The following is a 27,485-nucleotide window of genomic DNA, read 5'->3' as shown; positions in this document are numbered from 1 at the left end:
GGTGACAACCACAGATGTGTTGGGCATAATAAGCCCAGAGCCTGTAACCAGTTCACCTCCAAGTTTGAGCAGCCCCACGCATGAGAGACAAGCCAATTACAAAAACACTGCACATACAGAAACCATGCATCCTTCCACAAACACAGCAGTGACCAACATAGGGACCTCCAGGTCTGGACATGAATCACAATCCTCTGTCCTAGCTGACTTAGAGACATCAAAAGCCACATCTCCAATGAGTACCACCTCCACCCTGGGGGACACAAGTGTTTCCACATCAACTCCTAATATCTCTCAGACTTACCAAATTCAAACAGAGCCAACAGCATCCCTGAGCCCTAGACTGAGGGAGAGCAGCATGTCTGAGAAGACCAGCTCAACAACAGAGACAAATACTGCCTTTTCTTATGTGCCCACAGGTGCTACTACTCAGACCTCCAGAACAGAAATCTCCTCTAGCAGAACATCCATCTCAGACCTTGATCGGTCCACAATAGCACCCGACATCTCCACAGGAATGATCACCAGGCTCTTCACCTCCCCCATCATGACAAAATCTGCAGAAATGAGTATCACCACTCAAACAACTACTCCTGGGGCTACATCACAGGGTACCCTTCCCTGGGACACATCAACCACACTTTTCCAGGGAGGGACTCATTCAACCATGTCTCAGGGATTCCCACACTCAGAGATAACCACTCTTCGGAGCAGAACCCCTGGAGATGTGTCATGGATGACAACTTCCCCTGTGGAAGAAACCAGCTCTGGGTTTTCCATGATGTCACCTTCCATGACATCCCCTTCTCCTGTTTCCTCCACATCACCAGAGAGCATCCCCTCCTCTCCTCTCCCTGTGACTGCACTTCTTACTTCTATTCTGGTGACAACCACAAATGTATTGGGCACAACAAGCCCAGAGCCCGTAACGAGTTCACCTCCAAATTTAAGCAGCCCCACACATGAGAGACTGACCACTTACAAAGACACTGCTCACACAGAAGCCATGCATACTTCCATGCATACAAACACTGCAGTGGCCAACGTGGGGACCTCCATTTCTGGACATGAATCACAATCTTCTGTCCTAGCTGACTCAGACACATCCAAAGCCACATCTCCAATGGGTACCACCTTCACCATGGGGGATACAAGTGTTTCTACATCAACTCCTGCCTTCTTTGAGACTAGAATTCAGACTGAATCAACATCCTCTTTGATTCCTGGATTAAAGGACACCAGGATGTCTGAGGAGATCAACACTGTGACAGAGACCAGCACTGTCCTTTCAGAAGTGCCCACTACTACTACTACTACTGAGGTCTCCAGGACAGAAGTTATCACTTCTAGCAGAACAACCATCTCAGGGCCTGATCATTCCAAAATGTCACCCTACATCTCCACAGAAACCATCACCAGGCTCTCCACTTTTCCTGTTGTAACAGGATCCATAGAAATGGCCATCACCAACCAAACAGGTCCTATAGGGACTATCTCACAGGCAACCCTTACCCTGGACACATCAAGCACAGCTTCCTGGGAAGGGACTCACTCACCTGTGACTCAGAGATTTCCACACTCAGAGGAGACCACTGCTATGAGCAGAAGTACTAAGGGCGTGTCATGGCAAAGCCCTCCCTCTGTGGAAGAAACCAGTTCTCCTTCTTCCCCGGTGCCTTTACCTGCAATACCTTCACATTCACCTCTTTATTCCACAGTATCAGGAAGTAGCCCCACTTCTCCTCTCCCTGTGACTTCCCTTCTCACCTCTGGCAGGAGGAAAACCACAGACATGTTGGACACACACTCAGAACTTGTGACCAGCTCCTTACCAAGTGCAAGTAGCTTCTCAGGTGAGATACTCACTTCTGAAGCCTCCACAAATACAGAAACAATTCACTTTTCAGAGAACACAGCAGAAACCAATATGGGGACCACCAATTCTATGCATGAACTACATTCCTCTGTCTCAATCCACTCCCAGCCATCCGGACACACACCTCCAAAGGTTACTGGATCTATGATGGAGGACGCTATTGTTTCCACATCAACACCTCATTCTCCTGAGACTAAAAATGTTGACAGAGACTCAACATCCCCTCTGACTCCTGAACTGAAAGAGGACAGCACCGCCCTGGTGATGAACTCAACTACAGAGTCAAACATTGTTTTCTCCAATGTGTCCATGGATGCTGCTACTGAGGTCTCCAGGGCAGAAGTCACCTACTATGATCCTACATTCATGCCAGCTTCTGCTCAGTCAACAAAGTCCCCAGACATTTCACCTGAAGCCAGCAGCAGTCATTCTAACTCTCCTCCCTTGACAATATCTACACACAAGACCATCGGCACACAAACAGGTCCTTCTGGGGTGACATCTCTTGGCCAGCTGACCCTGGACACATCAACCATAGCCACTCCAGCAGGAACTCCATCAGCCAGAACTCAGGATTTTGTAGATTCAGAAACAACCAGTGTCATGAACAATGATCTCAATGATGTGTTGAAGACAAGCCCTTTCTCTGCAGAAGAAGCCAACTCTCTCTCTTCTCAGGCACCTCTCCTTGTGACAACCTCACCTTCTCCTGTAACTTCCACACTGCAAGTGCACAGTACCTCCTCTCTTGTTTCTGTGACCTCAGTACCCACCCCTGCACTGGCGAAGATCACAGACATGGACACAAACTTAGAACCTGTGACTCGTTCACCTCAAAATTTAAGGAACACCTTGGCCACTTCAGAAGCCACCACAGATACACACACAATGCATCCTTCTATAAACACAGCAGCGGCCAATGTGGGGACCACCAGTTCACCACATGAATTCTATTTTACTGTCTCACCTGACTCAGAGCCATATGAAGCCACATCCGCAGTAGTTATCACTTCCACCACGGGGGACTCAATAGTTTCCACATCAATGCCTAGATCCTCTGCGATGACAAAGATTGAGTCTGAGACAACTTCCTCCCTGATATTTAGACTGAGGGAGACTAGCACCTCCCAGAAAATTGGCTCATCCTCAGACACAAGCACGGTCTTTGACAAAGCATTCACTGCTGCTACTACTGAGGTCTCCAGAACAGAACTCACCTCCTCTAGCAGAACATCCATCCAAGGCACTGAAAAGCCCACAATGTCACCAGACACCTCCACAGGATCTGTCACCATGCTTTCTACTTTTGCTGGCCTGACAAAATCTGAAGAAACGACCATTGCCACCCAAACAGGTCCTCATAGGGCGACATCACAGGGTACCCTTACCTGGGACACATCAATCACAACCTCACAGGCAGGGACCCACTCAGCTATGACTCATGGATTTTCACAATTAGATTTGTCCACTCTTATGAGTAGAGTTCCTGAGTACATATCAGGGACAAGCCCACCCTCTGTGGAAAAAACCAGCTCTTCCTCTTCCCTTCTGTCTTTACCAGCAATAACCTCACCGTCCCCTGTACCTACTACATTACCAGAAAGTAGGCCATCTTCTCCTGTTCATCTGACTTCACTCCCCACCTCTGGCCTAGTGAAGACCACAGATATGCTGGCATCTGTGGCCAGTTTACCTCCAAACTTGGGCAGCACGTCACATAAGATACCGACTACTTCTGAAGACATTAAAGATACAGAGAAAATGTATCCTTCCACAAACATAGCAGTAACCAATGTGGGGACCACCACTTCTGAAAAGGAATCTTATTCGTCTGTCCCAGCCTACTCAGAACCACCCAAAGTCACCTCTCCAATGGTTACCTCTTTCAACATAAGGGACACCATTGTTTCCACATCCATGCCTGGCTCCTCTGAGATGACAAGGATTGAGATGGAGTCAACATCCTCCCTGGCTCATGGGCTGAAGGAAACCAGCACCTCCCAGGACCCCATCGTATCCACAGAGAAAAGTGCTGTCCTTCGCAAGTTGACCACTGGTGCTACTCCTGAGACCTCTAGGACAGAAGTTGCCTCTTCTAGAAGAACATCCATTCCAGGCCCTGATCATTCCACAGAGTCACCAGACATCTCCACTGAAGTGATCCCCAGCCTGCCTATCTCCTCTGGCATTACAGAATCTTCAAATATTACCATCGTCACTCAAACAGGTCCTCCTCTTGGCTCTACATCACAGGGTACATTTATCTTGGACACACCAACTACATCCTCCAGGGCAGGAAAACACTCGATGGCGACTCAGGAATTTCCACACTCAGAAATGACCAGTCTCATGAACAAGGACCCTGAGATTCTATCACGGACAATCCCTCCTTCTATAGAGAAAACCAGCTTCTCCTCTTCCCCGATGCCTTCACCAGCCATGACTTCACCTCCTGTTTCCTCAACATTACCAAAGACCATTCACACCACTCCTTCTCCTATGACCTCACTGCTCACCCCTAGCCTAGTGATGACCACAGACACATTGGGCACAAGCCCAGAACCTACAACCAGTTCACCTCCAAATTTGAGCAGTACCTCACATGAGATACTGACAACAGATGAAGACACCACAGCTATAGAAGCCATGCATCCTTCCACAAGCACAGCAGTGACTAATGTGGAAGCCACCAGTTCTGGACATGGGTCACAATCCTCTGTCCTAGCTGACTCAGAAAAAACCAAGGCCACAGCTCCAATGGATACCACCTCCACCATGGGGCATACAACTGTTTCCACATCAATGTCTGTTTCCTCTGAGACTACAAAAATTAAGAGAGAGTCAACATATTCCTTGACTCCTGGACTGAGGGAGACCAGCATTTCCCAAAATGCCAGCTTTTCCACTGACACAAGTATTGTTCTTTCAGAAGTCCCCACTGGTACTACTGCTGAGGTCTCCAGGACAGAAGTCACCTCCTCTGATAGAACATCCATCCCTGGCCCTTCTCAGTCCACAGTGTTGCCAGAAATATCCACAAGAACAATGACAAGGCTGTTTGCCTCACCCACCATGACAGAATCAGCAGAAATGACCATCCCCACTCAAACAGGTCCTTCTGGGTCTACCTCACAGGATACCCTTACCTTGGACACATCCACCACAAAGTCCCAGGCAAAGACTCATTCAACTTTGACTCAGAGATTTCCACACTCAGAGATGACCACTCTCATGAGCAGAGGTCCTGGAGATATGTCATGGCAAAGCTCTCCCTCTCTGGAAAATCCCAGCTCTCTCCCTTCCCTGCTGTCTTTACCTGCCACAACCTCACCTCCTCCCATTTCCTCCACATTACCAGTGACTATCTCCTCCTCTCCTCTTCCTGTGACTTCACTTCTCACCTCTAGCCTGGTAACGACCACAGACATGTTACACACAAGCCCAGAACTTGTAACCAGTTCACCTCCAAAGCTGAGCCACACTTCAGATGAGAGACTGACCACTGGCAAGGACACCACAAATACAGAAGCTGTGCATCCTTCCACAAACACAGCAGCGTCCAATGTGGAGATTCCCATCTCTGGACGTGAATCCCCTTCCTCTGCCTTAGCTGACTCAGAGACATCCAAAGCCACATCACCAATGTTTATTACCTCCGCCCAGGAGGACACAACTGTTGCCATATCTACCCCTCACTTCTTGGAGACTAGCAGAATTCAGAAAGAGTCAATTTCCTCCCTGAGCCCTAAATTGAGGGAGACAGGCAGTTCTGTGGAGACAAGCTCAGCCACAGAGACAAGTGGTGTCCTTTCTGAAGTGTCCATTGGTGCTACTACTGAGATCTCCAGGACGGAAATCACCTTCTCTAGCAGAACATCCATCTCTGGTTCTGCTGAGTCCACAATGTTGCCAGAAATATCCACCACAAGGAAAATCATTAAGTTCCCTACTTCCCCCATCCTGGCAGAATCATCAGAAATGACCATCAAGACCCAAACAAGTCCTCCTGGGTCTACACCAGAGAGTACCTTTACATTAGACACATCAACCACTCCCTCCTTGGTAATAACCCATTCGACTATGACTCAGAGATTGCCACACTCAGAGATAACCACTCTTGTGAGTAGAGGTGCTGGAGATGTGCCATGGCCCAGCTCTCCCCCTGTGGAAGAAACCAGCCCTCCATCTTCCCAGCTGTCTTTATCTGCCATGATCTCACCTTCTCCTGTTTCTTCCACATTACCAGCAAGTAGCCACTCCTCTTCTGCTTCTGTGACTTCACTTCTCACACCAGGACAAGTGAAGACTACAGAGGTGTTGGACGCAAGTGCAGAACCTGAAACCAGTTCACCTCCAAGTTTGAGCAGCACCTCAGTTGAAATACTGGCCACCTCTGAAGTCACCACAGATACGGAGAAAATTCATCCTTTCTCAAACACGGCAGTAACCAAAGTTGGAACTTCCAGTTCTGGACACGAATCCCCTTCCTCTGTCCTACCTGACTCAGAGACAACCAAAGCCACATCGGCAATGGGTACCATCTCCATTATGGGGGATACAAGTGTTTCTACATTAACTCCTGCCTTATCTAACACTAGGAAAATTCAGTCAGAGCCAGCTTCCTCACTGACCACCAGATTGAGGGAGACCAGCACCTCTGAAGAGACCAGCTTAGCCACAGAAGCAAACACTGTTCTTTCTAAAGTGTCCACTGGTGCTACTACTGAGGTCTCCAGGACAGAAGCCATCTCCTTTAGCAGAACATCCATCTCAGGCCCTGAGCAGTCCACAATGTCACAAGACATCTCCATAGGAACCATCACCAGGATTTCTGCCTCCTCTGTCATGACAGAACCTGCAAAAATGACCATCACAACCCAAACAGGTCCTCCAGAGTCTACACTAGAAAGTACCCTTAATTTGAACACAGCAACCACACCCTCTTGGGTGGAAACCCACTCTATAGTAATTCAGGGATTTCCACACCCAGAGTTGACCACTTCCATGGGCAGAGGTCCTGGAGGTGTGTCATGGCCTAGCCCTCCCTTTGTGAAAGAAACCAGCCCTCCATCCTCCCCGCTGTCTTTACCTGCCATGACCTCACCTCATCCTGTTTCCACCACATTCCTAGCACATATCCCCCCCTCTCCCCTTCCTGTGACTTCACTTCTCACCTCTGGCCCGGGGACAACCACAGATATCTTGGGTACAAGCACAGAACCTGGAACCAGTTCATCTTCAAGTTTGAGCACCACCTCCCATGAGAGACTGACCACTTACAAAGACACTGCACATACAGAAGCCGTGCATCCTTCCACAAACACAGGAGGGACCAATGTGGCAACCACTAGCTCTGGATATAAATCACAGTCCTCTGTCCTAGCTGACTCATCTCCAATGGGTACCACCTCCACCATGGGGGATACAAGTGTTCTCACATCAACTCCTGCCTTCCTTGAGACTAAGAGGATTCAGACAGAGCTAGCTTCCTCCCTGACCCCTGGATTGAGGGAGTCCAGCGGCTCTGAAGGGACCAGCTCAGGCACCAAGATGAGCACTGTCCTCTCTAAAGTGCCCACTGGTGCTACTACTGAGATCTCCAAGGAAGACGTCACCTCCATCCCAGGTCCCGCTCAATCCACAATATCACCAGACATCTCCACAGGAACCGTCAGCTGGTTCTCTACATCCCCTGTCATGACAGAATCAGCAGAAATAACCATGAACACCCATACAAGTCCTTTAGGGGCCACAACACAAGGCACCAGTACTTTGGACACGTCAAGCACAACCTCTTTGACAATGACACACTCAACTATATCTCAAGGATTTTCACACTCACAGATGAGCACTCTTATGACGAGGGGTCCTGAGGATGTATCATGGATGAGCCCTCCCCTTCTGGAAAAAACTAGGCCTTCCTTTTCTCTGATGTCTTCACCAGCCACAACTTCACCTTCTCCTGTTTCCTCCACATTACCAGAGAGCATCTCTTCCTCTCCTCTTCCTGTGACTTCACTCCTCACGTCTGGCTTGGCAAAAACTACAGATATGTTGCACAAAAGCTCAGAACCTGTAACCAACTCACCTGCAAATTTGAGCAGCACCTCAGTTGAAATACTGGCCACCTCTGAAGTCACCACAGATACAGAGAAAACTCATCTTTCTTCAAACAGAAGAGTGACCGATGTGGGGACCTCCAGTTCTGGACATGAATCCACTTCCTTTGTCCTAGCTGACTCACAGACATCCAAAGTCACATCTCCAATGGTTATTACCTCCACCATGGAGGATACAAGTGTCTCCACATCAACTCCTGGCTTTTTTGAGACCAGCAGAATTCAGACAGAACCAACATCCTCCCTGACCCTTGGACTGAGAAAGACCAGCAGCTCTGAGGGGACCAGCTTAGCCACAGAGATGAGCACTGTCCTTTCTGGAGTGCCCACTGGTGCCACTGCTGAAGTCTCCAGGACAGAAGTCACCTCCTCTAGCAGAACATCCATCTCAGGCCTTGCTCAGCTCACAGTGTCACCAGAGACTTCCACAGAAACTATCACCAGACTCCCTACCTCCAGCATAATGACAGAATCAGCAGAAATGATGATCAAGACACAAACAGATCCTCCTGGGTCTACATCAGAGAGTACTCATACTGTGGACATATCAACAACACCCAACTGGGTAGAAACCCACTCGACTGTGACTCAGAGATTTTCACACTCAGAGATGACCACTCTTGTGAGCAGAAGCCCTGGTGATTTGTTATGGCCTAGTCAATCCTCTGTGGGAGAAACCAGCTCTGCCTCTTCCCTGCTGTCTCTGCCTGCCACGACCTCACCTTCTCCTGTTTCCTCTACGTTAGTAGAGGATTTCCCTTCCCCTTCTCTTCCTGTGACTTCTCTTCTCACCCCTGGCCTGGTGATAACCACAGACAGGATGGGCATAAGCAGAGAACCTGGAACCAGTTCCACTTCAAATTTGAGCAGCACCTCCCATGAGAGACTGACCACTTTGGAAGACACTGTAGATACAGAAGCCATGCATCCTTCCACACACACAGCAGTGACCAACATGAGGACCTCCATTTCTGGATATGAATCACAATCTTCTGTCCTAGCTGACTCAGAGACACCCAAAGCCACATCTCCAATGGGTACCACCTACACCATGGGGGAAACGAGTGTTTCCATATCCACTTCTGACTTCTTTGAGACCAGCAGAATTCAGATAGAACCAACATCCTCCCTGACTTCTGGATTGAGGGAGACCAGCAGCTCTGAGAGGATCAGCTCAGCCACAGAGGGAAGCACTGTCCTTTCTGAAGTGCCCAGTGGTGCTACCACTGAGGTCTCCAGGACAGAAGTGATATCCTCTAGGGGAACATCCATGTCAGGGCCTGATCAGTTCACCATATCACCAGACATCTCCACTGAAGCGATCACCAGGCTTTCTACTTCCCCCATTATGACAGAATCAGCAGAAAGTGCCATCACCATTGAGACAGGTTCTCCCGGGGCTACATCAGAGGGTACCCTCACCTTGGACACCTCAACAACAACCTTTTGGTCAGGGACCCACTCAACTGCATCTCCAGGATTTTCACACTCAGAGATGACCACTCTTATGAGTAAAACTCCTGGAGATGTGCCATGGCCGAGCCTTCCCTCTGTGGAAGAAGCCAGCTCTCTCTCTTCCTCACTGTCTTCACCTGCCATGACCTCAACTTCTTTTTCCTCCACATTACCAGAGAGCATCTCCTCCTCTCCTCATCCTGTGACTGCACTTCTCACCCTTGGCCCAGTGAAGACCACAGACATGTTGCGCACAAGCTCAGAACCTGAAACCAGTTCACCTCCAAATTTGAGCAGCACCTCAGCTGAAATCTTAGCCACCTCTGAAGTCACCAAAGATAGAGAGAAAATTCATCCCTCCTCAAACACACCTGTAGTCCATGTAGGGACTGTGATTTATAAACATCTATCCCCTTCCTCTGTTTTGGCTGACTTAGTGACAACAAAAGCCACATCTCCAATGGCTACCACCTCCACTCTGGGGAATACAAGTGTTTCCACATCAACTCCTGCCTTCCCAGAAACTATGATGACACCGCCAACTTCCTCCCTGACTTCTGGATTAAGGGAGATCAGTACCTCTCAAGAGACCAGCTCAGCAACAGAGAGAAGTGCTTCTCTTTCTGGAATGCCCACTGGTGCTACTACTAAGGTCTCCAGAACAGAAACCCTCTCCTTAGGCAGAACATCCACCCCAGGTCCTGCTCAATCCACAGTATCACCAGAAATCTCCATGGAAACCATCACTAGAATTTCTACTCCCCTCACCACGATAGAATCAGCAGAAATGACCATCACCCCCAAAACAGGTCATTCTGGGGCATCCTCACAAGGTACCTTTACCTTGGACACATCAAGCAGAGCCTCCTTGCCAGGAACTCACTCAGCTGCAACTCACAGATCTCCACACTCAGGGATGACCACTCCTATGAGCAGAGGTCCTGAGGATGTGTCATGGCCAAGCCGCCCATCAGTGGAAAAAACTAGCCCTCCATCTTCCCTGGTGTCTTTATCTGCAGTAACCTCACCTTCGCCACTTTATTCCACACCATCTGAGAGTAGCCACTCGTCTCCTCTCCGGGTGACTTCTCTTTTCACCCCTGTCATGATGAAGACCACAGACATGTTGGACACAAGCTTGGAACCTGTGACCACTTCACCTCCCAGTATGAATATCACCTCAGATGAGAGTCTGGCCACTTCTAAAGCCACCATGGAGACAGAGGCAATTCAGCTTTCTGAAAACACAGCTGTGACTCAGGTGGGCACCATCAGTGCTAGACAAGAATTCTATTCCTCTTATCCAGGCCTCCCAGAGCCATCCAAAGTGACATCTCCAATGGTCACCTCTTCCACCATAAAAGACATTGTTTCTACAACCATACCTGCTTCCTCTGACATAACAAGAATCGAGATGGAGTCAACATCCACCCTGACCCCCACACCAAGGGAGACAAGCACCTCCCAGGAGATCCACTCAGCCACAAAGCCAAGCACTGTTCCTTACAAGGCACTCACTAGTGCCACGATTGAGGACTCCATGACACAAGTCATGTCCTCTAGCAGAGGACCTAGCCCTGATCAGTCCACAATGTCACAAGACACATCCACTGAAGTGATCACCAGGCTCTCTACCTCCCCCATTATGACAGAATCTACAGAAATGACCATTACCACCCAAACAGGTTCTCCTGGGGCTACATCAAGGGGTACCCTTACCTTGGACACTTCAACAACATCTTTTATGTCAGGGACCCACTCAACTGCATCTCAAGGATTTTCACACTCAGAGATGACCGCTCTTATGAGTAGAACTCCTGGAGATGTGCCATGGCTGAGCCATCCCTCTGTGGAAGAAGCCAGCTCTGCCTCTTTCTCACTGTCTTCACCTGTCATGACCTCATCTTCTCCCATTTCTTCCACATTACCAGACAGCATCCACTCTTCTTCGCTTCCTGTGACATCACTTCTCACTTCAGGGCTGGTGAAGACCACAGAGCTGTTGGGCACAAGCTCAGAACCTGAAACCAGTTCACCCCCAAATTTGAGCAGCACCTCAGCTGAAATACTGGCCACCACTGAAGTCACTACAGATACAGAGAAACTGGAGATGACCAATGTGGTAACCTCAGGTTATACACATGAATCTCCTTCCTCTGTCCTAGCTGACTCAGTGACAACAAAGGCCACATCTTCAATGGGTATCACCTACCCCACAGGAGATACAAATGTTCTCACATCAACCCCTGCCTTCTCTGACACCAGTAGGATTCAAACAAAGTCAAAGCTCTCACTGACTCCTGGGTTGATGGAGACCAGCATCTCTGAAGAGACCAGCCCTGCCACAGAAACAAGCACTGTCCTTTCTAGTGTGCCCACTGGTGCTACTACTGAGGTCTCCAGGACAGGAGCCATCTCTTCTAGCAGAACATCCATCCCAGGCCCTGCTCAATCCACAATGTCATCAGACACCTCCATGGAAACCATCACTAGAATTTCTACCCCCCTCACAAGGAAAGAATCAACAGACATGGCCATCACCCCCAAAACAGGTCCTTCTGGGGCTACCTCACAGGGTACCTTTACCTTGGACTCATCAAGCACAGCTTCCTGGCCAGGAACTCACTCAGCTGCAACTCAGAGATTTCCACAGTCAGTGGTGACAACTCCTATGAGCAGAGGTCCTGAGGATGTGTCATGGCCAAGCCCCCTGTCTGTGGAAAAAAACAGCGCTCCATCTTCCCTGGTGTCTTCATCTGCATTAACCTCACCTTCGCCACTTTATTCCACACCATCTGGGAGTAGCCACTCCTCTCCTGTCCCTGTCACTTCTCTTTTCACCTCTGTCATGATGAAGACCACAGACATGTTGGATGCAAGCTTGGAACCTGAGACCACTTCAGCTCCCAATATTAATATCACCTCAGATGAGAGTCTGGCCGCTTCTAAAGCCACCACGGAGACAGAGGCAATTCAGGCTTTTGAAAATACAGCAGCGTCCCATGTGGAAACCACCAGTGCTACAGAGGAACTCTATTCCTCTTCCCCAGGCTTCTCAAAGCCAACAAAAGTGATATCTCCAATGGTCACCTCTTCCTCTATAAGAGACAACATGGTTTCCACAACAATGCCTGGCTCCTCTGGCATTACAAGGATTGAGATAGAGTCAATGTCATCTCTGACCCCCGGACTGAGGGAGACCAGAACCTCCCAGGACATCACCTCATCCACAGAGACAAGCACTGTCCTTTACAAGATGCCCTCTGGTGCCACTCCTGAGGTCTCCAGGACAGAAGTTATGCCCTCTAGCAGAACATCCATTCCTGGCCCTGCTCAGTCCACAATGTCACTAGACATCTCCGATGAAGTTGTCACCAGGCTGTCTACCTCTCCCATCATGACAGAATCTGCAGAAATAACCATCACCACCCAAACAGGTTCTTCTCTGGCTACATCCCAGGTTACCCTTCCCTTGGGCACCTCAATGACCTTTTTGTCAGGGACCCACTCAACTGTGTCTCAAGGACTTTCACACTCAGAGATGACCAATCTTATGAGCAGGGGTCCTGAAAATCTGTCATGGACGAGCCCTCGCTTTGTGGAAACAACTAGATCTTCCTCTTCTCTGACATTACCTCTCACGACTTCACTTTCTCCTGTGTCCTCCACATTACTAGACAGTAGCCCCTCCTCTCCTCTTCCTGTGACTTCACTTATCCTCCCAGGCCTGGTGAAGACTACAGAAGTGTTGGATACAAGCTCAGAGCCTAAAACCAGTTCATCTCCAAATTTGAGCAGCACCTCAGTTGAAATACCGGCCACCTCTGAAATCATGACAGATACAGAGAAAATTCATCCTTCCTCAAACACAGCGGTGGCCAAAGTGAGGACCTCCAGTTCTGTTCATGAATCTCATTCCTCTGTCCTAGCTGACTCAGAAACAACCATAACCATACCTTCAATGGGTATCACCTCCGCTGTGGAGGATACCACTGTTTTCACATCAAATCCTGCCTACTCTGAGACTAGGAGGATTGCAACAGAGCCAACATTCTCACTGACTCCTGGATTCAGGGAGACTAGCACCTCTGAAGAGACCACCTCAATCACAGAAACAAGTGCAGTCCTTTTTGGAGTGCCCACTAGTGCTACTACTGAAGTCTCCATGACAGAAATCATGTCCTCTAATAGAACACACATCCCTGACTCTGATCAGTCCACGATGTCTCCAGACATCATCACTAAAGTGATCACCAGGCTCTCTTCCTCATCCATGATGTCAGAATCAACACAAATGACCATCACCACCCAAACGAGTTCTCCTGGGGCTACAGCACAGAGTACTCTTACCTTGGCCACAACAACAGCCCCCTTGGCAAGGACCCATTCAACTGTTCCTCCAAGATTTTTACACTCAGAGATGACAACTCTTATGAGTAGGAGTCCTGAAAATCCATCATGGAAGAGCTCTCCCTTTGTGGAAAAAACTAGCTCTTCATCTTCTCTGTTGTCCTTACCTGTCACGACCTCGCCTTCTGTTTCTTCCACATTACCGCAGAGTATCCCTTCCTCCTCTTTTTCTGTCACTTCACTCCTCACCCCAGACATGGTGAAGACTACAGACACAAGCACAGAACCTGGAACCAGTTTATCTCCAAATCTGAGCGGCACCTCATTTGAAATACTGGCTGCCTCTGAAGTCACCACAGATAAAGAGAAAATTCATCCTTCTTCAAGCATGGAAGTGACCAATGTGGGAACCACCAGTTCTGGGCGTGAACTATATTCCTCTGTTTCAATCCACTCGGAGCCATCCAAGGCTACATACCCAGTGGGTACTCCCTCTTCCATGGCTGAAACCTCTATTTCCACACCAATGCCTGCTAATTTTGAGACCACAAGATTTGAGGCAGAGCCATTTTCTCATTTGACTTCTGGATTTAGGAAGACCAACATGTCCCTGGACACCAGCTCAGTCACACCAACAAATACACCTTCTTCTCCTGGGCCCACTCACCTTTTACAGAGTTCCAAGACTGATTTCACCTCTTCTGCAAAAACATCATCCCCAGACTGGCCTCCAGCCTCACAGTATACTGAAATTCCAGTGGACATAATCACCCCCTTTAATGCTTCTCCATCTATTACGGAGTCCACTGGGATAACCTCCTTCCCAGAATCCAGGTTTACTATGTCTGTAACAGAAAGTACTCATCATCTGAGTACAGATTTGCTGCCTTCAGCTGAGACTATTTCCACTGGCACAGAGAGGCCTTCTCTATCAGAGGCCATGACTTCATTTGCCACCACTGGACTTCCACGAGCCATCTCAGGTTCAGGTAGTCCATTCTCTAGGACAGAGTCAGGCCCTGGGGATGCTACTCTGTCCACCATTGCAGAGAGCCTGCCTTCATCCACTCCTGTGCCATTCTCCTCTTCAACCTTCACTACCACTGATTCTTCAACCATCCCAGCCCTGCATGAGATAACTTCCTCTTCAGCTACCCCACATAGAGTGGACACCAGTCTTGGGACAGAGAGCAGCACTACTGAAGGACGCTTGGTTATGGTCAGTACTTTGGACACTTCAAGCCAACCAGGCAGGACATCTTCATCACCCATTTTGGATACCAGAATGACAGAGAGCGTTGAGCTGGGAACAGTGACAAGTGCTTATCAAGTTCCTTCACTCTCAACACGGTTGACAAGTAAGGACCCACAGCCCCTACAATCCCATTATTGGGGGCTCATAGGAAATGACCCCTTCCTAAGAAGCAAAAAAAGAGTTAACTAGTTTATTCCTGTACCAGAAATTCTTTTAGCAAACATGTGTTTATCTAATTTCACTTCTAGGCACTGGGTTAAGGAATTGGAGAAACAAAAATAAGCAAATAATTGAATCATTACAGTATCGTGATAGGTGCTCCAATATTACTACTAATAATGATGATGATGACAATAAGAATGACAACAGAAAATATTTATAACGGTACTTACTCTGTTTCAAGTGCAGTTTTATTAAGCTATTTGATCCTCAATTGTAACACTAATTGAAGTAGAGACTATTAGAAGCCTATTTTGGAGATGAAGACATTTAGGCACAGGGAGATTAAGTAACTTTCTTAAGGCCATATAGCTAGAAAGCAACAGAACTAGGATAAGAACTCAAATTGTGTGTCACTAGGAACTCATGCTCCTAACTGTTGGGCTAAACAGGAGTGGTCAGAGAGGCAACAGAAAAGGCAAGAATTTCTGGCATCACAGAAGCCACAGGAGGGGAGGGTTTTAGGAAGGAGAAATGGTAAGTTCTGTTAAATACCACAGAATTGCCAAGTTGAAATGAGGTGAGAAGTGCTTTGGCAACATGGGGGTTCTCAGGGATTCTAATGAAGGGAGCATCAGTGAGGTATAGGGCATTAGAAGAACAGCTAAAATACTACATAGACATAAGGGAGGGTTTCTCCCTTTGAGCTGAGCAAGAGACAAAAGGGATAAGTGAAAGGAAAAAGTGAATTAATGAAAATAGAGGGAACAAAGTACCTAAGAAGGTAGAAGGCACCCAGAGCCTAGAAGGAGGAAACACTACTTCCAAGAGGTCAGTAGATAAAGGAAGGAACTTCTTGGGGATTCCATTCCTCTGAAAGGGTTGAGCTTGGCACCAACTTTTGCTCTGGACACAAATCCAAAGAGGCCCTCCAACGACTCGAGTTTCTGCCTCACTGGACAATATCTCCAGGAGAATGATTTGCTCCCTCTCCTTCTTCACATTATTTTGTAATTCACACTAAATTTAGACACATTGGTGGCTATTGACCCATATGTTACTATGTGACTCAGTAGTTGAGTCACTGGTGTTCAGTAAGCAAGTGATGAAATGGCATGGCGAGAAGGGAGAAGTGTAGTTGGATGGATAAAAGGAAGAATAGAGAGATGAGTGAATGGAAGGAAGCAAAGATGAAGCGGAGGAAGGATAGATGCACAGAGGGAAGGATGAAAAGAAAGAAAGATGATGGAAGACAGGATTGAAGGGGATATAGATTGAAGGAAAGAAAGGTAGAAGGATGAAATGAAGTAAAGATTGAAGAAAAGATGGATGGAAAGAAGAAAGGAGGGTGCACAAAAAATCTCACACTTCACCACATATGATTCATCCATATAAGAAAAAACCACTTGTACCCTCAAAGCTATTGAAATACAAACTTTTAAATTAAAATTTTAAAAAGCAAGAGAAAGGAAAGAAGGGAGGAAAGACAAAAGGAAGAATGGGTGATAGGAGGAAAGAATAAAAGGAAGAAAAAATGGAAGAATAGATGATCAGATCTAGGGATGAATGAAAGGAAGGATGGACAAATCTCTAGGTAGGTGGATGGATCTATGGACAGGTGTGGCCACTTATGGCACATAGTCCCAGCTCCAGTTCATACTGATGGACTTGAGGAGTGTTTGTGGCCAATGAAGTGGATCCATTTAGACAGTGCTCTTCTTCTGAATGAGATGAGTTACCCCAGTTTTTCTCCCCCACCTTCATCTTCAGGAACTGATGGCATTATGGAACACATCACAAAAATACCCAATGAAGCAGCACACAGAGGTACCATAAGACCAGTCAAAGGCCCTCAGACATCCACTTCACCTGCCAGTCCTAAAGGTAGGTTTAACTTTGCTTATCTCCCAGTAATGCCACTCGTGACCATATTTCCTCCTCCAGAGAGACAAAATGTTTGTATTCTTTAGAGAGAGAATTGTGTGTGGTTGTCATAGGTTTCCCTGTCTGAACTGAGTCTTTATCTAATGGTTACCAGGCAGATGTTACCACTTCTCTTTCTCCTCATGGCATGCTGAGTGAGTTTTGTCCAACATCAAATATTCACAAATTTGTCCATATTAACCAAATTTTTAAAATGCTCATTAAAAACTTACTATGAGCTGGGCGCACTGGCTTATGCCTGTAATCCCAACACTTTGGGAGGCTGAGGTGGGTGGATCACCTGAGGTCAAAAATTCGAGACCAGTCTGACCAAAATGGTGAAACTCCATCTCTACTGAAAATATAAAAATTAGCTGGGCATGGTGGCACACACCTGTAATCACAGCTACTCAGGAGGCTGAGGCAAGAGAGTCACTTGAACCCAGGAGGTAGAGGCTGCAGTGAGCTGAGATTGTGCCAATGCACTCCAGCCTGGGTGACAGAGCAAGACTCCAGCTCCAAAATAAATAAATAATATATATATTTTATTTATTTAAATAAAATATACTATATATATATATATATAGAGAGAGAGAGACAGAGTATGTCTGAAAATACATCCCAATAGTTCTAGCAAGTGTAGGAAAAAGAAGTATAAATTAACAGCCTTTATGTATGCCCTGGTTGAAAAACAGACACAACTCTCTTGTAAGAGAAACTTCAAAAAAAATACCTAGGATTATATCTTCCATGATGAAAAATTTGGAACTGTACATTTTTTTTAACTTTCACTTAAATAAAGAAGATGGGTGAGCTCCTGGGTTATTTTTGTTTGTCATCACTGGAGAGCTAAATCACAATATGTAAGTACAATGGGGGGAATAAAAACACGATGTAAATGTAAGATGGCTTATGACATCACTGTTATATGTTTTCTTTGTCACAATATTTAGTAATTCCTCCTTCTGTTTTGAATAAAGTCTGAAACAAAATTTTCACTTTAAAAGGCAGTAATATGAAATACATAAATAAATAAAAATCTGGGTTTCTCAACTTTGACACTATTGTCATTTGGGGCAGATACTTCTTTGCGATGGGGGCTGTGCTGTGCATTGTAGGATGTTTACCAGCCTCTCTGGCCTCTGTTCTAGATGCCATACCTTCTGCCCACACACAGTTGTGACAACCAAAAATATCTCCAGACATTGTTAAGTGTCCCCTGGAAGCAAAACTGCCCCTGGTTGAGAACCACTGAACTGGAGAATGTATCCTAAGATCCATCTTACTAGATGGGCGTTTTCACCTCACTTCATTCTCTTTCCATTCTGGTCCCCACAAGATCCAGAAGTTCCTTTAGGGAATTAATATAATGCAATGGTTAATAATATGGGTTTAGGATTTAGATACGATGATGTTCAAGTTTTCGCCCTGTCAATAGCTGTGTGTGACCTTGGTAAATTGTGGTCTCTGGATTTCTCTTTCTCTCCTGTAAAATGACAAGAATTATACAATGTGCATTTTATTTTATTTTATCTCATTTTATTTATTTATTTATTTATTTATTTATTTATTTATTTAAGGCGGAGTCTTGCTCTGTCACCCAAGCTGGAGTGCAGAGGTGCAATCTAGGCTCCCTGCAACCTCCATCTCCTGAGTTTGAGTCATTCTCCTGCCTCAGCCTCCCGAGTAGCTGGGATTACAGATGCACGCCACTAAGCCTGGCTAATTTTTGTATTTTTAGTAGAGATGGGGTTTGACCATGTTGACCAGGCTGATCTAGAACTCCTGACCTCAGGTGATCCGCCCACCTCCTCCTCCCAAAATGCTGGGATTACAGGCATGAGCCACCGCGCCTCGCCAGAATGTGCCATTTAATGTTCTTGTGAGGTTCAAAAAGACAGTGCATGTCAAGTGCTTTGCAATTGCTCCTCCTCCTCCTCCTCCTTCCCATCAACATAATCACCATCATCGTCACCATTATTGTTAGATACACATGAAGCACTTGAGAGTGCATTCTCAGACATATTGTTTTTAGAGTATATCCAGCAACACAGGGACACTGCTCCATAATCAGAGTCAAAATCCCCTTCATTTTACCCCCTTTCTCTACCAAGCTCCAGTAGGCTTTGTGGGCTTTATAGAGAAGCCTCCAGTTAGTTCTTCCTCTTCCCTAGGAACCATTTTCTAAAGCCTGGTCAGCAGCTGCTGTCTCATCAATGCTACTGGAATCTTGTTCAAAGGTATTCCAGTCACCTTGGTCAGCTCTGGTAGTGTCTAGTGTGGTTGGTGGAGAATTCTATTTAGCAAATGTTTATTTTGCAGTAGAATTATTAGTAGTGACAGTAGTAATGGTAAGTAGTAGTGGTAGTAACAATAGCAGCAGTAGCACTAGTAAGTAGTAGTAACTGTAGCAATAACCATAGCAATAAGCAGTAATACTAGTAGTAATAGTAGTGATAATGGCAGTAATGGTATGTAGAGTTGTGTTGGTAGTAATAGTAGTAGTAGTAGGTAGTAGCAGTGGTAGTAGTGACAGTAGAAATCATAATAGTGGTAGCAACAATAGTAGTAATAGTAGTAATCATAGTAATAACATAGTAATAACCATAGCAATAGGCAGTAATATTAACAGTAACAGTAGTAATAACAGCAGTAATGACAGAGCACTACCATTACTGCTGTTACTCTACTGTAGGAAGAGTAGTAATATTAAGTGGTAGTGGTAGTAACAATAGTAATAGCAGCAGCAGTAGTAATAGTAAGTAGCAGTAACCATAGTAATAACCATAGTGATAGGTAGTAATAGTTGTGGTAACAGTAGTAATAACTGCAGTAATGGTAGGTAGAGTGGTGGTAGTAATAACAGTAGTAGTAGCAGTGGTAGCAGTAACAGTAGCAATAGTAATAGTGGTAGTAACAGTAGTAGTAGCAGTACTAGTAGTAGTAATCATAGTAATAACCATTGCAATAGGTAGTAGTAACAGTAGCAATAACAGCAGTAATGGTAGGTGGAGAAGTGATAGTAATAACAGTAGCAATAGCAGGCCACAGTCGTGGTAATAGTAGTAATGTCTTATTGTGACCCAGGAGGCACTGTGCTTGGCGCCTTTTTACCAACACTTTGAGATGGCCATTGTACTTATCCCCACTTTATAGATGGGAAAATGGAGGTCCCGCAATATTTTTTAACTTAAAGAGCCACCCATCTCTTTAGAGAAAGAGCCAGAATCCCAGGCAGGGCTATCTTATTCCGGAGCCCAAGCTCTCAAACACATGATACACAATACTTAATCTCTCTCAAGTCAGAGGAGATCCACTTAAGTATACATCCATCCACATATTCATTCATTCAATCATTCAACAAATATTAGTTGAGCACTTACCGTATGCCAAACAGTCAGACGTGAATAGCTGTTACAAATGAGACTGTGAAGGATGGTACAACGCAGATTCAGACAGTGTGATAAGGAAATATTGAGAAGCAAAGATGAGTTCTGGCGTGAATTTGTAAAGGTGGATGTGGGCTTGGATTTCAATAATGGCAGAACTTAAGGAATCTGATGAGAAGTGGGCACTTCAGGCAGAGAGAAGAGCTTGAACAAGGCTCAGAGGCTGACAGTGCAGGAAACACATGGGAAGAGGGAATAGAGTAGTGGTCAAGAATTCACAGAGGAGTTATAGGTGAAGATGCAACCAAGTTACAGACCAAGGTAAGATAGGGGAATACCAATCACAATCTCTTTTCCCATTCCAGAAGCATCCCAGACACATCCTAGTAACCGAGAGACATTTCTCTCCCTTTCCTCCTATGGAGAATAAATAAGCTATTGCAAGTCCAGTAAGTGTAATCATTTTGTTCAAATTGTGTGCCCATTCCCCAATTCACAGGACTACACACAGGAGGGACAAAAAGAATGGAGACCACCACCACAGCTCTGAAGACCACCACCACAGCTCTGAAGACCACTTCCAGAGCCACCTTGACCACCAGTGTCTATACTCCCACTTTGGGAACACTGACTCCCCTCAATGCATCAATGCAAATGGCCAGCACAATCCCCACAGAAATGATGATCACAACCCCATATGTTTTCCCTGATGTTCCAGAAATGACATCCTCATTGGCTACCAGCCTGGGAGCAGAAACCAGCACAGCTGGTCCCAGGACAACCCCATCTGTTTTCAATAGAGAATCAGAGACCACAGCCTCACTGGTCTCTAGTTCTGGGGCAGAGAGAAGTCCAGTTATTCAAACTCTAGATGTTTCTTCTAGTGAGCCAGATACAACAGCTTCATGGGTTATCCATCCTGCAGAGACCATCCCAACTGTTTCCAAGACAACCCCCAATTTTTTCCACAGTGAATTAGACACTGTATCTTCCACAGCCACCAGTCATGGGGCAGACGTCAGCTCAGCCATTCCAACAAATATCTCACCTAGTGAACTAGATGCACTGACCCCACTGGTCACTATTTCGGGGACAGATACTAGTACAACATTCCCAACACTGACTGAGTCCCCACATGAAACAGAGACAAGAACCACATGGCTCACTCATCCTGCAGAGACCAGCTCAACTATTCCTAGAACAATCCTCAATTTTTCTCATCATGAATCAGATGCCACACCTTCAATAGCCACCAGTCCTGGGGCAGAAACCAGTTCAGCTATTCCAATTATGACTGTCTCACCTGGTGCAGCAGATCTGGTGACCTCACAGGTAACTAGTTCTGGGACAGACAGAAATATGACTATTCCAACTTTGACTCTTTCTCCTGGTGAACCAAAGACCATAGCCTCATTAGTCACCCATCCTGAAGCACAGACAAGTTCGGCCATTCCAACTTCAACTATTTCGCCTGGTGTATCACGGTTGGTGACCTCAATGGTCACCAGTTTGGCGGCAGAGACAAGTACAACTAATCGAGCTCTGACAAACTCCCCTGGTGAACCAGCTACAACAGTTTCATTGGTCACGCATCCTGCACAGACCAGCCCAACAGTTCCCTGGACAACTTCCATTTTTTTCCATAGTAAATCAGACACCACACCTTCAATGACCACCAGTCATGGGGCAGAATCCAGTTCAGCTGTTCCAACTCCAACTGTTTCAACTGGGGTACAAGGAGTAGTGACCCCTTTGGTCACCAGTTCTAGGGCAGTGATCAGTACAACTATTCCAGTTCTGACTGTTTCTCCTGGTGAACCAGAGACCACACCTTCAATGGCCACCAGTCATGGGGAAGAAGCCAGTTCTGCTATTCCAACTCCAACTGTTTCACCTGGGGTACCAGGAGTGGTGACCTCTCTGGTCACTAGTTCTAGGGCAGTGACTAGTACAAATATTCCAATTCTGACTTTTTCTCTTGGTGAACCAGAGACCACACCTTCAATGGCCACCAGTCATGGGATAGAAGCTGGCTCAGCTGTTCCAACTGTTTTACCTGAGGTACCAGGAATGGTGACCTCTCTGGTCGCTAGTTCTAGGGCAGTAACAAGTACAACTCTTCCAACTCTGACTCTTTCTCCTGGTGAACCAGAGACCACACCTTCAATGGCCACCAGTGATGGGGCAGAAGCCAGCTCAACTGTTCCAACTGTTTCACCTGAGGTACCAGGAGTGGTGACCTCTCTGATCACTAGTTCTAGTGGAGTAAACAGTACAAGTATTCCAACTCTGATTCTTTCTCCTGGTGAACCAGAAACCACACCTTCAATGGCCACCAGTCATGGGGCAGAAGCCAGCTCAGCTGTTCCAACTCCAACTGTTTCACCTGGGGTATCAGGAGTGGTGACCCCTCTGGTCACTAGTTCCAGGGCAGTGACCAGTACAACTATTCCAATTCTAACTCTTTCTTCTAGTGAGCCAGAGACCACACCTTCAATGGCCACCAGTCATGGGGTAGAGGCCAGCTCAGCTGTTCTAACTGTTTCACCTGAGGTACCAGGAATGGTGACCTCTCTGGTCACTAGTTCTAGTGCAGTAACCAGTACAACTATTCCAACTCTGACTATTTCTTCTGATGAACCAGAGACCACAACTTCATTGGTCACCCATTCTGAGGCAAAGACGATTTCAGCCATTCCAACTTTAGCTGTCTCCCCTACTGTACAAGGGCTGGTGACTTCACTGGTCACTAGTTCTGGGTCAGAGACCAGTGCGTTTTCAAATCTAACTGTTGCCTCAAGTCAACCAGAGACCACAGACTCATGGGTCGCTCATCCTGGGACAGAAGCAAATTCTGTTGTTCCAACTTTGACTGTCTCCACTGGTGAGCCGTTTACAAATATCTCATTGGTCACCCATCCTGCAGAGAGTAGCTCAACTCTTCCCAGGACAACCTCAAGGTTTTCCCACAGTGAATTAGACACTATGCCTTCTACAGTCACCAGTCCTGAGGCAGAATCCAGCTCAGCCATTTCAACAACTATTTCACCTGGTATACCAGGTGTGCTGACATCACTGGTCACTAGCTCTGGGAGAGACATCAGTGCAACTTTTCCAACAGTGCCTGAGTCCCCACATGAATCAGAGGCAACAGCCTCATGGGTTACTCATCCTGCAGTCACCAGCACAACAGTTCCCAGGACAACCCCTAATTATTCTCATAGTGAACCAGACACCACACCCTCAATAGCCACCAGTCCTGGGGCAGAAGCCACTTCAGCTTTTCCAACAATAACTGTCTCACCTGATGTACCAGATATGGTAACCTCACAGGTTACTAGTTCTGGGACAGACACCAGTATAACTATTCCAACTCTGACTCTTTCTTCTGGTGAGCCAGAGACCACAACCTCATTCATCACCTATTCTGAGACACACACAAGTTCAGCCATTCCAACTCTCCCTGTCTCCTCTGGTGCATCAAAGATGCTGACCTCACTGGTCACCAGTTCTGGGACAGACAGCACTACAACTTTCCCAACACTGACGGAGACCCCATATGAACCAGAGACAACAGCCGTACAGCTCATTCATCCCGCAGAGACCAACACAATGGTTCCCAGGACAACTCCCAAGTTTTCCCATAGTAAGTCAGACACCACACTCCCAGTAGCCATCACCAGTCCTGGGCCAGAAGCCAGTTCAGCTGTTTCAACGACAACTATCTCACCTGATATGTCAGATCTGGTGACCTCACTGGTCCCTAGTTCTGGGACAGACACCAGTACAGCCTTCCCAACATTGAGTGAGACCCGATATGAACCAGAGACTACAGCCACATGGCTCACTCATCCTGCAGAAACCAGCACAACAGTTTCTGGGACAATTCCCAACTTTTCCCATAGGGGATCAGACATTGCACCCTCAATGGTCACCAGTCCTGGAGTAGACACCAGGTCAGGTGTTCCAACTACAAGCATCCCACCCAGTATACCAGGGGTAGTGACCTCACAGGTCACTAGTTCTGCAGCAGACACTAGTACAGCTATTCCAACTTTGACTCCTTCTCCTGGTGAACCAGAGACCACAGCCTCATCGGCTACCCATCCTGGGACACAGACTGGCTTCACTGTTCCAATTCGGACTGTTCCCTCTAGTGAGCCAGATACAACGGCTTCCTGGGTCACTCATCCTCCACAGACCAGCACACCTGTTTCCAGAACAACCTCCAGTTTTTCCCATAGTAGTCCAGATGCCACACCTGTAATGGCCACCAGTCCTAGGACAGAAGCCAGTTCAGCTGTACTGACAACAATCTCACCTGGTGCACCAGAGATGGTGACTTCACAGATCACTAGTTCTGGGGCAGCAACCAGTACGACTGTTCCAACTTTGACTCATTCTCCTGGTATGCCAGAGACCACAGCCTTATTGAGCACCCATCCCAGAACAGAGACAAGTAAAACATTTCCTGCTTCAACTGTGTTTCCTCAAGTATCAGAGACCACAGCCTCACTCACCATTAGACCTGGTGCAGAGACTAGCACAGCTCTCCCAACTCAGACAACATCCTCTCTCTTCACCCTACTTGTAACTGGAACCAGCAGAGTTGATCTAAGTCCAGCTGCTTCACCTGGTGTTTCTGCAAAAACAGCCTCACTTTCCACCCATCCAGGAACAGAAACCAGCACAATGATTCCAACTTCAACTCTTTCCCTTGGTTTATTAGAGACTACAGGCTTACTGGCCACCAGCTCTTCAGCAGACACCAGCACAGGTACTCTAACTCTGACTGTTTCCCCTGCTGTCTCTGGGCTTCCCAGTGCCTCTATAACAACTGATAAGCCCCAAACTGTGACCTCCTGGAACACAGAAACCTCACCACCTGTAACTTCAGTTGGACCCCCAGAATTTTCCAGGACTGTCACAGGCACCACTATGACCTTGATACCATCAGAGATGCCAACACCACCTAAAACCAGTCATGGAGAAGGAGTGAGTCCAACCACTATCTTGAGAACTACAATGGTTGAAGCCACTAATTTAGCTACCACAGGTTCCAGTCCCACTGTGGCCAAGACAACAACCACCTTCAATACACTGGCTGGAAGCCTCTTTACTCCTCTGACCACACCTGGGATGTCCACCTTGGCCTCTGAGAGTGTGACCTCAAGAACAAGTAAGAATAACTTTTTTATTGTGGTAAAATATAAATACTATAAAACTTGCCATTCTAAACATTTTAAATGTACAACTCAGCAGTACTAATACATTCACATTGTTGTGCAACCCTCACCACTATCTGTTTTCAAAACTTTTTTTATCACCCCAAACAGGACTGAAGGAATAATTTCCCATTCCCCATTCTCCCTAGTGCAGTGGTGCAATCTCGGCTCACCACAACCTCTGAACCTCTGTCTCCTGGGTTCAAGCAATTCTCCTGCATCAGCCTCCTGAGTAGTTGGGACTACAGGTGCACGCCACCGTGCCTGGCTAATTTTTGTATTTTTAGTACAGACAGGGTTTCACCATGTTGGTCAGGCTGGTCTCGAACTCCTGACCTCAGGTGGTCCGCCCGCCTTGGCCTCCCAAAGTGCTGGGATTACAAGTGTGAGACACTGTGCCCGGCCATATGTGTTAGATCTTACTAATTCTGTCAAGAGGATTCAGTGTCCTTTTTTTTTCTCTTTCTTTCTTTTTTTTTTTTTTGATAGAGTCTCCCTCTGGCACCCAGGCTGGAGTGCAGTGGTACGGTCTTGGCTCACTGCAGCCTCCACCTCCCAGGTTGAAGCGATTCTCCTGCCTCAGCCTCCCGAATAGCTGGGACTACAGGCGCGTGCCACCACGCCCGACTAATTTTTGCATTTTTGGTAGAGATGGGATTTCACTATGTTGGCCAGGCTGGTCTCAAACTCCTGATCTCAAGTGATCCGCCCAAGGGCCTCCCAAAGTGCTGGGATTACAGGTAGGAGCCACCTCACCTGGCCCTATTTTCGGAATGGATTTTTTTTTAATTTTTAAAATGTCACCTAAGATTATTGTGAAGATCAAATAAGATAAAATCCTAATAACCCAAGTAAACCACAGGGCTCCACTTGGACCAGTCTCAGAAGTTTCAAGAAAATCAGTCATACCATCAAATGTAAAATAAGTCTAAATTTTCTTTGCACTATTCACAGAGCGCCAAAGAGGATCTAATTCATGTTTCAGAACATACCATACTTACTAAAATCCCCTTTTCCTCATTTCTTCTCATTCTGCAACTTTATCATCTCCTGCGGACCCCCCAACCTCTCCCCTCCCCATAGTCAGTCTCTCTCTCTCTCTTTCCCTCCCCTCTTATTATCTCAATTTCACATGAAAGAATTCCAGAAACTATACTGCCAAAAGTCTTTCCTGTCTTTGAAAAGTTGCGAAAGAGGAGAAACTCAGACAGCAATGACAAAATTATACGTAATGGATGAAGGAAACACAAACAAGGCTGGAAACAGAAAATTTTGTCCCCATCATTTATTTAATGAAGGTGGCAGTATTCCAGCCACACAGTGAGCCCCACAATAAGAAGGGGCCTCTGGCGATTGATTATTGTCATTGTTGTTAATGATAATGAGGGTGAGGATATCATGAGCATCAGTGTAGGAGGCAGTTAACTAATAAGACCAAGCTGTTGGCTGGGCGTGCTGGCTCACACCTGCAGTCCCAGCACTTTGGGAGGCCAAAGTGGGTGGATCACTTGAGGTCAGGAGTTCAAGACTAGCCTGGCCAACATGGTGAAACCTGGTCTCTACCAAAAATACAAAAATTAGTCAGGTGTGGTGGCGTGTGCCTGTAATGACAACTACTTGGGAGGCTGAGGCAGGAGAATCACTTGAACCTGGGAGGCGGAGGCTGCAGTGAGCTGAGCTTGAACCACTGCACTCCAGCCCGGGCAACACAGGGAGACTCTTGTCTCAAAAAAC

At 46.7% G+C, this 27,485-nt stretch overlaps 1 protein-coding gene across 2 annotated transcripts in view; it reads left to right on the top strand.

Annotated features, from left to right (window-relative positions):
• Positions 1–27,485, top strand: part of MUC16 (mucin 16, cell surface associated) — a 235,240-nt gene that overhangs the window by 105,018 nt on the left and 102,737 nt on the right. For both annotated transcript variants that reach the window (XM_055371568.2, XM_055371569.2), the window contains 3 exons: positions 172–15,158; positions 16,985–17,098; positions 21,026–25,705. In XM_055371568.2, the coding sequence (XP_055227543.1) occupies positions 172–15,158; positions 16,985–17,098; positions 21,026–25,705 (19,781 nt within the window). The remainder of the gene's footprint in view (positions 1–171; positions 15,159–16,984; positions 17,099–21,025; positions 25,706–27,485) is intronic.

This window comes from Gorilla gorilla, chromosome 20 (assembly GCF_029281585.2).
Source record: "Gorilla gorilla gorilla isolate KB3781 chromosome 20, NHGRI_mGorGor1-v2.1_pri, whole genome shotgun sequence".
In the NCBI taxonomy this organism is placed as follows: Eukaryota; Metazoa; Chordata; class Mammalia; order Primates; family Hominidae; genus Gorilla; species Gorilla gorilla.
The sequence above is the reverse complement of the archived record's forward strand: the minus strand, read 5'-3'. Positions and strand labels throughout refer to the sequence as shown.